Raw genomic sequence first — 13,252 nt, forward strand, 5'->3', positions numbered from 1 at the left:
GATGTGCAAGTATTTTCATGGAAATATCAAATATATAAAACAAAAACCAACAACAATTAGTTTTAACATAAGTTAATTACATTTCAATCTACGCGTATATAATATAACTAATTTCTAAATGTCTTCGCAGCAAAAGTTCAGTGGTTAGCGAGTATTTAACCTAGTATTATCTTACAACTGTATAATAAAAACTTATATATGAGGAAAATATGGCATAAAATTAAAATAAGTAAAAAAAATTGTTGTTAATTATAGATAGACGCAAATTATATTTGCGTGTTGTTGGAAAGTTTTTCTCAATTAACTACACAACACATAATAAATAGGAATTATAGATAGAAAAAATATAATACTTATTGGAGGCTTTTTAAACGAAAAAATATAAGTTTATTTTTGTTTTGTGTCGAAAATTTTTGATCATGGTGTATTAAGAATGATTAACATTCGCAACTATTGTTGTGTGTTTAATAATAATACCCATAGAAATTATGTATAATAGAAAATTGACATAGTAAATTATATTATAATATAAATCATTAGTAGAAGTTAACTATAGTAATTAATTCGTCATATATTAAGTTTGTATAAGAGGTAGCTTTTATAATATATTACTATTGGACTTGTACAAATTATATGGTTAATTTTATAGATATTATTGATAATACACTAAATTTTCAATTCAACATATTAGAAATTATATACGAAAATATTACTTTTCTTGTATGTACAACAATTTTTAAAGTAAGAAACCTAATCTTTTCTTATAACATTATGTCGATGCTGTCAATTAAGTTGTTGGATCTCCGCAGATAAATGGGTTATAATTTAGAGTATGACTATTTAAATATGCCTCTGATTATGCTAAGACTTTAATGATATATTTAATTCGCAGAATAGTGTTTTGTTAAAATAAAAATATATTACAAGTAGAGGAATTAAGTAAAAGATGCGCAGACTGTTCCTCCTTATATTTTATAGTAATGAGAGATAAGTGAATTAATATATACGTGAGTTTAACAATATATACTGAATCATAAGTTTTTTACTAATTGCAGAATAGAATGCAGTGCACATAACAGTGCTCTTGATATATATCTATTATAGGTTTTAATTTATTTAATATTGTAATGACAAACTTGTAGATATATTTCGTCTTCTTTTTGTTAGAGTGTATGACAAAGTGGCTGTGGATTCGTTGGTTCCTCGGTAGATATTCTAGACGACTGTACAATGGTCATGCACGATATATGTAATTAACTCTAAATTAACTTTACTCCTAATAAAATCTTGCCCAAATGCATCTGTGCATAATGAGGCTATTGTTTAATAATAAGGTAATCTTAAATTTAATTAGTATTATGTTTCTTAATGGGAGATATGTCGCCCATCTCTATAAAGTTAATAATTATATTATAAATAACCTGCAAACCAAATTAAGTGAAGATTATTTCCTTTCCTACACTCCCAACCTCCTAACCACCAAGCCAAATCTATGGGTCCTGGTTGTACGATTGGCTGGTTGTTTCAATATAATAAACATTTATAAAAAACATTTATATATGCAATTCCTGGTCAAAGTATTTTTGCCGACAGGACAGGACAGTTTATTTAATTTTTTAACTAGATATATTTTTTATTAGATTGTTCCTAAGTACTATCTTGTCTCACTTATATTTTGTGCGTCACTTTTAATAGGTGTCTGTATAAGTGGTTAAATATATTAGTCTTTTATGCCTATATAATTTATATTTGTTAGCTCATTGTACAGATAGGAAGCAAACTTCTTCCGTTTATTAACTAAATAAATGTGAGCCCCAAGTGTGATAATAACTTTATTGCAGATTAGGACTCTATGTCTCAAGAAGGCTTCAAGACTTTGTCTGTTATCATAAATAAATCCTCCCATGCATTATGACATTTTCAGTTTAGTGCGCTTGTGATAGCTCTCTGGTGGCTATAATATACTATTAATTATCTCACCCACACACTGATTCTATCGTAATATTATAGTTTATTGGACAACTATAGTTACTTGTGCTCTTTTTAATTTTTTATTTGCATTGTTATGTGAGTGTCCTTAATAATAATTTCTAAACCATAAGATCAGTCAATCATATTATGCAACATCACGTTACCAAAGGGTAAAGTGCTATATGATTATAGTGTCTACATATTATTGTCTGTTGGTTTGTTATATATAATTGTACTATATATTTACTCTTTTCCATATGTTGGTTTGCGCTCTGTCTGGCACCTACTACTTCACACACATGATAAGCAGACAAATAAAACAAAAATTGAATATTATTAAAGCAAAAATTTATATCATATCGAGTTCTAAATACGTAACATATGTGGATGACCTTGTGAGCCTAAACATCGTCAACTTGTCTAGGTACTTCTCTACACTCTGAACAGAGTGCGAACGCACAGATTAAAATAGGCAAACAAATAGCAACTTGGAGATATTAAAATATGGAAGCAAAACGGTCACCAAAGTGATGTTGGAGCGTGACATATAGTCCGCTATAAGCTTAATTATTTGGCACACACTGATTCGTGTTTATCAGTTGGACACAGGAGACCGTGACGACTAGTAGGGCTGGCCTAACCTCAGCAATCTTGCCTGCAAGGAGCTCAGCGCCTATTGAGTGAGCTGACAGCATATAAACGGCAGCTGATTGTGCTTGCGGCTTCTCAAGAGGCGAACCATGCATACTCCATCAACAGATAGGCAGCCGCATCAGCATCTCAGGCGGCCCCACACCCCCAACCCCACCCATGGTCTTTACTTTTCCCAGCAAAAGCTGCATATCAGGCTCAGTCAAGAGCCACATGCCGACAAGACAGCAAGAAAATCACCTGTCTCGGCGCAGTGCTATAAACATCTTCAAGCGAGGAGGAGCCTTCCCTATAGCTCAAATTGAAAATGAACTCACAGGCGTGCTTGGGTGCACTAAGGGTTGTGAGAACAAACGAGCCAGCTATTACCGGCTATAATTAATCAGCATATATGGACATGAGTCTACTCGTGGTCTGAAGTGTAACGACATGTGTGCTGGCCGGAAATGTGGGTCCAATGTCTCATATACGATACTTATCGGATACTTTACTCTGTCTCATAATGCTCTCTGTCTGCATGATGTGTTACGTTTGGTCTCGATGGCGGTTAGGCGAGTGTGTACCTCGCTGACTTTGCACAGTTAACGATGACTTGAACAGCATTTATCGCTAGGACATAAATATTTTATAATTCTAGCAATGTAAGCTGGCTCTTTCGCAGCACTAGTACAGGGCCAGCCTATATAGCGACACAGATCTCTGGTTGGCGTTAGTTATGTCTGGCATACAGGCAGCACGGCGCTGTAGACAGACGGGGCCGATTGATGACCCTGAAGAAGCCGGAAATAGTGAGAGCCCGCGTTCCCAGGTCAAGCTCTTAAACATCAGCAGCAACAACAGCGGCAACGGCAGCGGCGTGGATAACGGTGCTGGACACCCATGTCCAGTCTGTGGACGTGTTTACAAACTAAAATCATCACTGCGCAATCATCAGAAATGGGAATGCGGCAAGGAGCCGCAATTTCAATGCCCCTTCTGTGTTTATCGTGCCAAGCAAAAGATGCACATTGGACGCCACATGGAGCGCATGCATAAGGAGAAGTTCAAGCTGGACGAGGTCAAAAGCGAGTGCGGCGTTGGCCTCGATGCTGCCGATGCCAGCTCTGCGGCTGCGGCGGCAATGGCGGCGGCGGCAGCGGCTGCCGCTTTGGCCAGCTCAGCGCCGGAGCTGCATGCGCACTTTACATTAAAAAACGAAATGGAAAATGTATAACGCGGTGTTAACGTTTAACGGCTTTGTGTAAACAGTTATTAAATAACAAGCAAGCAAATCAGGGAAAGTAAACAACAAACAAACAAACAAACATAAATTAGTCAAAAAGTTAAGTGTAACAAAAAACAAGCAACAAAAAAAAAAACAAGCAACAATAATTATCAACACACACCTAGCTCTCGGGGTTTCTTATAAGGAATACGGAAACAGTGTGCCAAATTAATATTTAAAAACGAATCAATTAATATTTAATTTTTAAGCGTACGCCTGGAAAATTTACAAAGCAACAAATTTTCGTCAAACAAAAAACAATTTGTTGCAAAGCACAAACAAATTTAGCCATTTTTTTCAAACAATTTATATTTTTTTGTTATTGTTATTAATTTTTTAACACACAAAGTGCACAAAAAAAAAAAAACAAAAAACAGCAACGTGATCAGTAAACTGAAAAACAAACACACACTAAAATATAAAAAAACAATTTCATTCCAGCAAATATTAAAGACACAAACTTTGTACAATGAATCATAAGTTTAGTTGCTATAGACAAAAGCATAGTTTGTAGCATTTTAGTTAGTATTAGTATTTAGTGTTTTTTTTATTATTGAAAGCTAACGCGGTGCGAGCAGCCAACTCAGTGGATATATAAATTGCTTTATAGAAACGCTTTTGTTTAATTTTTTTATAATGATTCCAACTCAGACCATATTAAGATATTAGCTAAAGCACTTAGAGCAATAACTATATTATTTAGTTAAGCATAACAGTGCCAAAATATTAAAAAAAAAAAACCTTAAAACATTAGTTTGCCCCACATACAATTTGCAGTTTCAATTTCAACAACAACAACAAGTTACCTCAACTAAAACAATATAATTAGTCCTATGGCTTTAAATTATAAACAACAAACTTTGTAGTCAAGTGAAAAGTTAAAAAGTGCCTTTTACTAAATTTTTGATAAAGCAGTAAAAAAGTGAAAAAAAATCTAAAAAGCCATATCAATTAGTTTTTAGACATATATATAATTTTTAAGTACAGTCAAACAATTTGAAGTGTAAGGCAAACAATTTTTTATTTTATATTATTTCTTTAACAACAACTCAGGTACTTAGTTTTGTGTTTAAACAATTTTAGGCAGTTTAACAGCAAAAACAAAAACAGGCGATTTTGCATGTAGCTGAGCTACAAGCACAAGATATTATTACCAACAATATATAAACAATAACAAAAACAACAACAAACAAACAAACAACACCGCCACAATACGTCACATGCACTTTATTTATTATTATTTGTTTAAATATTTATATATATACCATACATACATATAACTCTATATATAATAATAATTTTTGTGTTATGCTAGCAAAGCGTAATTTATTTTTAACAATTTTTTGTAAAACTACAAATACATTCCATAGAAGATTTTATAAACAGTTAAGCTTTAACAAACAAGTTATTACAACTACAAAAACATTCACAGCAACAACAAAAAACAACAACAACAAGAAATGGCAAATGCCAGTCAAACTGTGCATTTCAAAAATTTATAATAAAAAACACTCGAATATGTTTTAAAATAATTTGCTGCTAAGTAAAAAATATAACATAAAAAAATTATAATTATTGGTTAAAATATATTTCAAATGCGGTGTTGGGCTAAGTTTAGCGCTTCTTTATCTAATGAAGAATTAAAAAAAAATTTAATATCAATTAAATAAGCAACAATTCAAAATTACAGCAAAGTGAAAATTCAAAATTTTCGTTAAAAATCATCAAAATTAAAAAATTGTTGATCAATTTTCGGTTTAAAACTGGCAAAATTTTCAAGCAAGAAAAAAAAAACTTATAAAATAATTTGTATGTTAATAAAAAAAAAACAACTTAAAAAGCACAAACAAATACTCATTATAAACTGTAGTATATAAACATATATAATATATGCTATAACTGTACTTTATATTTAACGTTTTTTTCCCCCCAATTCAAATTTAATGTAAATTGAGCTACATTTATAAATTACTTATAAAAGACAAAACAGTAATGTGAGAAATATGCAAAAAAAAAAAATTCATGTAATAAAAACGCAAAAAAAAAAACAAAAAAAAAACGAACAATTGTTTGTTGACTGCGTTTAAATTATTTTTATTTATTAACGTTAATGTTTATGTTGCGCATATACAAATATTTTTTATTTAATTTTTTCGACAGCTTTAGTTTATGTACCGTAGCGTTTTTGTTAACTTTATGCTTGTAAGTATAAAAATTTTATTTTTGATTATGATTGTTTTTTATAATAAAACTGTGAGGGCACAAATATTAGGCACACTAACACAATGAAAAAAGCAGGCAAAATTTTCAATGTAAAAAACATTTATTTAAACCTAAACTAATTTGTATTTCTATCTTTTACTCGTAATTGTTTTTGCAGATGATAATGGACAACTGGACTCGGGGGAATCTCGCATACGTGTGCGCAATTGGTTAATGTTGGCTGATCAGTCGGTGATTGATAAGAACAGCAGCAATGAGTCAGCAGGTATTTAAGCATTATAATTGTTTAATTTTGTGCATATGATTTATATTTTTTTTGTGTAGCTTTTATTTGTTATAATGTAATATTTCATTTTCTTTTTGCAGTTGTTTATTTTTCATTTCGTTGTTGGCGGCGGCAGCCGAAATTTTTCTATTTTACATTTGCAACAACAACAACAACAACCAACTAACTAACCTTACCCATTTCTATTTTCATGCATTGCTCATTGCCTAACCCAACAATAATCAACTAACAATCAAAGATAAACTAACTAAGCACAAGCTCAGCGATGCTAAAAACACTAACCACAAGACGCCAACAACGCCGCCTACGACCAGAACGCTCAACAACAACAATAGCAATAATAACAACAACAACAATAATACAAACAGCGCTGCCAGCGAGAAGAGCAGCAGCAGCTTGGCCAATGCACTGCAGCCGGAAGCGCAAACGGTTAGACGCATTGGCAGCATTGGACGCACCACGATTGCTTGCATTACACCCGCCGCCAGCCATAGGAACAGCAACAGCAATTGCAATGTGGATGCAGCTTCGGCAGCAGCGCTGGCTGCAGCGGGCGTGGAGCTGGACAGCATTGATGATGCCATGACTGAGATGATTGTCAAAATCGAGCATCCCGAGAATGTCTCACTAAATGGTGATGAGGCTGTTTGCAACGAGGCCATCGATGATGACAATACCTTTGACTATGACTTGAAGCTGGCCAGCCCCATGTCATGGACGTACGACAATGTTAAGATTGAAACCGATGACTTTGAGGAAAGCTATTTGATGGATAACGAGGATGATGATGACGATTTGCTGACCACAGCAGCAGCCAGTCAAAAGCATGCCAAGCAAACAAATGAAAAGCAAAAGGGCAGCAGCAGCAGCAATAAGAAGAGCGCAATGAGCACGCAGCAGCAGCAGCAACTGTTGCTGGAGCAGCAGCAGCATCTGCAGCATTTGCAGCTGCAACCCACCAGTCAGTCGCTGGCAATGAAGCTGCCCGCCATACCAGCAACCATTACCAGCATAAGCAGCAGCACTAAGCAACCCATAGCCAGCACCAGCAGCGGCGGCGGCGGCAGCATCAAGAGCAGCGCCGATGCACAGAACTTGAATCTGCACTGGTCGCATACGGATGACAATCGCTATAGGATTCTGGTGCAGAACAAGCGCATGCGCAAGGAATCGCTGGAGCATTCGGCCGACATGATCTACAATGCGGACATTGAGAAGCCCTGGGTGTGCCGCAACTGCAATCGCACCTACAAATGGAAGAACAGCCTCAAGTGTCATCTCAAGAACGAGTGCGGATTGCCGCCGCGTTACTTCTGCAGCAAGATGTGCGGCTATGCGACGAATGTGCACAGCAATCTGAAGCGGCATTTGAATACCAAGTGTCGTGATCGTGAGAAGGACGAGGAGGAGCGTGAGCGTGAGCGTGAAAAGGACAAAGACAAGGAGAAGGAAAAGGACAAAGACAAGGACAAGGACAAAGAGAAGGAAAAGAAGCAAACTGCTGCTGCTGCGGCTGCGACTGCTGCTGGCAGCGCCAATAACAGCAACAGCAGCAGCACCTACACACTCGTCTTTCAAAAGGAATAAGGCACACCACACACACACACACATACCCACACCCACATTACACCCATGCCTCCCCCCAGCAGACAACTGTACAAAGCAGCTGGAAACTGTTAGCCTGGCGCGTTAACTGAACTGCAACAAAAAACAAAACTGTGCTTGGTACAAATTGAAAATTCAATGGCTAAATTTTTAATGAATTATTGACGCATGTGCAATGTTTGTTGCTCCTTGCATTACTAGTTTAACTTTACTCTCTAAACATAATTAATACATATGTATTATATATTTATATATTATGCTTGGTCTGAGCACAGTGGGTTAAAGTCAGCCGCGCTAGCTTTAAAAACAGTTTCTAAACCAAAGCAAAGCAAACCATAAAAAGCAAAATATAAGTAAAGTTAGACGTAGTTTTAGTTGACAATGCAAACTTTGCGGTTTTATTGTCTTAGCAAATTCTCAAAACAAACAAAAAAAAATACAAAAAACTTTACAAAAAAACTTAAGTAATGTATAAATTTTTTTGCCACAAAAAATTGAAACTAGTCACAAGTAAAACTACTTAAGTGGTCTCTAAACAAACAAAAAAATCAGTCAACTTTTTGTATTTATAATTAATTTTAATTGCAATTTAAACATTATATGCTTGGCATGAGCAAATACACACATACACACACATATACTTATATATTACTTATAAAAAAAAATAATATGTATGTACTTTAAGTTTTTGTTTTCATTTCTTTTGTTTACTTTAGTTTATGTTGCTATAAAGAATATTTCTTCTCATGCGCATTATGTTAAACTTGCTTTATATGCATATATATTATATATGATAATGATAACAAGTTCTAGTCAAAAACAAAAACCGAGTATTTATTACTATATTATTATAATAATAATTAAAAAATACTTATGATAATATTTTCAAAAACCCCAAATTAGACAAAAATTCTATGATAAATTTTAATATAATGTTTTACATTTAAACTTCACACACACACACAAAACTACACTTAAACAAAAAATATCAGCGAATGCTTTTCGAATCGTTAGTCTTAATTTAAACGCCCGGCCATATGTAAAAATATATATATACCCCAAAAATAATTTCATTTCGAATGTATACACATAACAAATACCTCTAAGTTAAACAGAAATGAACAACAAATACAATTATTATGTATTCCATATAAAAAATCAAATTGAATATCGTACTTATTGCCGGCTAATATGTATTAAAATGCAAAAATTCAAAAATACAAATGTCAAAGAAAACCAACAAAAAAAAAACAAAAAAAAGTGAAACATAAAAAAATTAATCGAAAAAAAACCAAATGTTGTATTTATTTAAAAAAAACCAAAACTATTCTTTTTCCCAAGCTATCATCACACACACACACATACAAATACCAATCCTGCTTCCTCCAAATCAAAACAAGTACCCTATACTATAGTTGTTATTGTTTATCTGTTACTTTGCTAAGAATCCATACTAATCAGCTTTCTATTTCAGGTGGCTGATGTTGAGCACGATGCTATGTAATGTACCGTTATGCGGACAGACAACAGCAAATTACCCAAGAAACCCAAGAATGCGGTGTAGCGCTCTCTTATTGTTGTTTGCATGCTCTTAACCTACTATACAACAACATATATACTACTATATATACTATATATATATATATACCATAGCTTAGTACCAGTGTAACTTAGAATCTACTATATAAAAATACTATTATACTATATGCACTTGTACATTGGTGTTATCTTGCGCCGTTGTGCATTTGCATATACTTCTATTTATTATAACTTATTGTAACTCTTAACTTTGTATTGATAAAACTTTATTAGAGTTTATTGTAGTTTGTTTCTTTATGCGTTTTTGTATGCGGCAGGATAATATATAAGTTTATTTTTTTCTCATGTATCCTCTTTCATTTTCTTCCTAGTGCTGTCACAGTTATAAAATCTGTCTGCTAAAAATATTATAATAGTCTGAATTATACTTTATTAAATGATAAAAGAAAACTTAGTTTGTAAAAACCAAAAATGTTTTTCTAAATATTTGCATAACTATTTAAACTCTTGTAGTTGGTTTTTATTTATTGTTAACTTTTAACGAAAAAACAAAACAATATCAATCAATATGCATGCGTATTTTTTTTTATATTTATAAGTTTTATTTTTTATAGGGTGTGTTCACTATGTAATTTTTTTTTTATAATTGTGACTAACATACATTTAAAAACAAATTTTAAAACTCATTGTAATTATTATGTTTTGCTTAGCTCAAATTTTTTACATGTACACGTAAATTACATGCTCTCTAATTTTAAATGTTTTAATATATTTTTTTTTTAATTTCTAAGTGTTACACCAAATTTTTGATTCAAACATTTTTAACAATTTACTTTAGATATCAAGCAGCCACACTCACACACACAAAAACACAAGCACACACACACACACATGCACTACACACAAACACACACACACTCATACAATACACGCACCTAAAACAAGCAAAAAATCTACAAAAAAAACATGTTAAGCGTTACGTCACATTTATAACGTTGCTCACGGTAATAAACTATATATGATTTATTTTATATACTATATATTTTATATAAATTCCACTTAGATTGTAGGCTTTATAATTTGATTTTTTTTTACAATCTCTATGTAACTGTATATCTCGATCCTCTACAGAATTCGTTTGCCTTAGACAACTTTGAACTAACCAGAAATTTTTATTTTATTTTTTTTCAACTTCTTTTTCTTTAAACTCTCTTTTGTGCCACTGTAGAATTTGCGCATGGCGGCCATGATGCGTCTAGAACGCCAACTATCAATCGTTACTATCCGCAGATGCATTTGAAGACGAGTCCCTACACGAGTCCCATTGCCACGCCCACGGGCGTCATCAAGTACGAGCGCAGCGGCAGCGTGCTGGACGATCACGAGCATGAGCTGCGCATTGATAGTGCACGCGCCACGCCCACCGCCCACTACAACATGCCGTTGCGTGCAACAGGCGGCAATGGCAATGGCGGCGACAATGACGACAGCAACAACAACAACGACGACGACGATGAGGGCGACAACGATGATGACGATAGCGTTAAGCCGTACGATCTGAGCGTGGGACTGGCCAAAGTCTATTTGGCAGCAGCTGGCGTGCCCGGCGCCTTGGGCCATCATGGGCATGCAACGTCCGCGCTGCTGCCGTCGGGACACAGCAGCACAGGCGTGGATGCCAAGAGCAGTCCGGCCAATTTAATGGCAGCAACCATTGCTGCCATGGCCGCCAACAACACAGCGGCAGCGGCTGGCGGCAGCGGCGTTGTGGGCGGAGCTTCCACCTCCGCGGCTGCTGCCATGGCCGCTGGGCTGGTGGCCAGCAATCAAGCGGCCTGCGTAGCGAATGCTGCAGCAAGTGGCGGCAGTTGGAGCAGCGCTGCTGGCAGCGCTGTTGGTGGCGGCGGCGCCTACGCCTGCGATCGCTGTGGCAACACCTATGCGCGTCCGCATAGCCTCAATCGTCACGTGCGTTTCGAGTGCGGCGTCGAGCCGCAATTCGAGTGCCCCATTTGTCACAAGAAGTCGAAGCACAAACACAATCTGGTGCTGCACATGCGCACGCATCAACATCGATGATACAATCAACAGCAGCAGCAGCAATTGCAATGACACCAGCAACTGATTGCCAACACATCAGCAGCAGCAGCAACAGCAGCAGCTGTTGCCACTAGTTAGAGCTAACTGCAAGAGGCAGTGCAAAAGTCCAAAATCGTTAAACCGTGCGCAGTTTAAGCAAGTTTTTGATTTAATTTTCAAATGATCTTGAAAAACATATAGTCGTTTTTTATATAAATATATATACACACACACACACACCAATACAATTAACTACATATATATTCACACATACAGCATGCAAAAAAAACAAAACACTATTAACAAATTCTAATCTGTACACACTTGTAAATACTTTATAGCAATTTTTTTCGTTTTTTTTTTTTAAACTTCTCTTTAACTTTGGGCGCGCGTGAGAGTTGCAAATTATGTTGGCGATATTGTTTTTGTTGTTACCCCCGCTAGCTACAAAATTAGCAAGAAATAGAGCAATCTAACATGCTTTGATGAAAACTCAATGATCTCAATGAATTTTTCTTTTAATGTGTTGGTAACAGAATTGACAAAAACTGAAAAAGAAAAATTAAAGCATTTTTTTGTGTAGGAAAAGAAAGAAAGGAAAATCGCAGCAAACAATACATTCACATTAATTTTAGTGTTGCAACTTGTTTAAGCGTTTAATTTTTTTTATTTATAATGAAAGTGGAGTGGGGCTTGTTGTGACTCGATGCAGGACATTGGCACTCTCACGCGCTATATTAATTTATTTTTAATATACATATATTTTTTTTTCGTTGTCTATAAACTTGCTTTATATACTTTTTGTTTTGTTTTCTCTCTCTCTTGGGGCAATAGTTCAACTTAATAACTTTAAATAAACTCCATGCATATATGTATATTTTTAAAGTAAACTACACCAATCTAAAAACAAAAACAACCGCTTAGTCAGTCAGTCAAATGTTAGTTCATAAGCTAGCTTAAACATTAAAAGCGTAACTCAAACTAAAAACAAAAACAATCCAGGACATTGTGCAATAGGCAACAGCTATAAAAATAAAAAAAAAAATCAGCACACTACTGCAAATAATTCATCGCACAGTCAAGTCAATAATTTGCTTATATAATTATTTTATGTTATTAAATTATTAGCTACTTAGTTGCGCCAGCAAAGCCACTTGCAAAAAAATTATATATTTAACAATTTAATGTTAATGCAACGCAACGATCTCTAAACATAAAAATAACAAATTTTTTCAAATTTAATTTTAGCTTGCGCTCATTCCATGCAAAATTATTATAACGAACACAAAATGTGATAGGCAAAAAGTTTAGTTGAACCAAAAAAACAAAAAAAAAAAAATTAAAAACTTTGTTTAAGTTGGTTTAGTGGCTTTGCGTAGGCGTCAACTTCGAAAAGCAGCTATTCAATATTGTTGTTATAAAATTATGTAAAAATGTGCGCTAACAAAAAAAATCTATAAACAAATTGGCATTGTTCAAACAAAGTGTTGCAAAGAGTTTTAAAAAATTTAAAACTCGCGTCGAGTCACAGAGTTCAGAGCTGGCAAAACGAGGTTCGGAGTTGGTTAACGAAGTCAAGAGTCAAGTTAATGAGAAATAATTGGTATGTGATATAAAGAATATAGTCCTCATTG

At 34.5% G+C, this 13,252-nt stretch overlaps 1 protein-coding gene across 9 annotated transcripts in view; it reads left to right on the forward strand.

Moving 5' to 3' along the window:
* The window catches only part of LOC108596018 (longitudinals lacking protein, isoforms N/O/W/X/Y), a 59,637-nt gene that overhangs the window by 34,173 nt on the left and 12,212 nt on the right, over positions 1-13,252 (forward strand). The window contains exons 6-7 of one of the 9 annotated variants that reach the window (XM_017981355.1): positions 6,267-6,374; positions 6,634-8,533. The exons of 6 other annotated variants lie outside the window; for them this stretch is intronic. In XM_017981355.1, coding sequence (XP_017836844.1) covers positions 6,267-6,374; positions 6,634-7,982 — 1,457 coding nt within the window. In that variant the 3' untranslated portion in view covers positions 7,983-8,533. Of the gene's footprint in view, positions 1-6,266; positions 6,375-6,475; positions 8,534-10,767; positions 11,858-13,252 lie in introns of those variants that run through there. 2 more of the 9 variants (XM_017981374.2, XM_017981361.2) reach the window with 2 other exon arrangements.

Source organism: Drosophila busckii, chromosome 2R (genome assembly GCF_011750605.1).
Source record: "Drosophila busckii strain San Diego stock center, stock number 13000-0081.31 chromosome 2R, ASM1175060v1, whole genome shotgun sequence".
Classification (NCBI taxonomy): Eukaryota; Metazoa; Arthropoda; class Insecta; order Diptera; family Drosophilidae; genus Drosophila; species Drosophila busckii.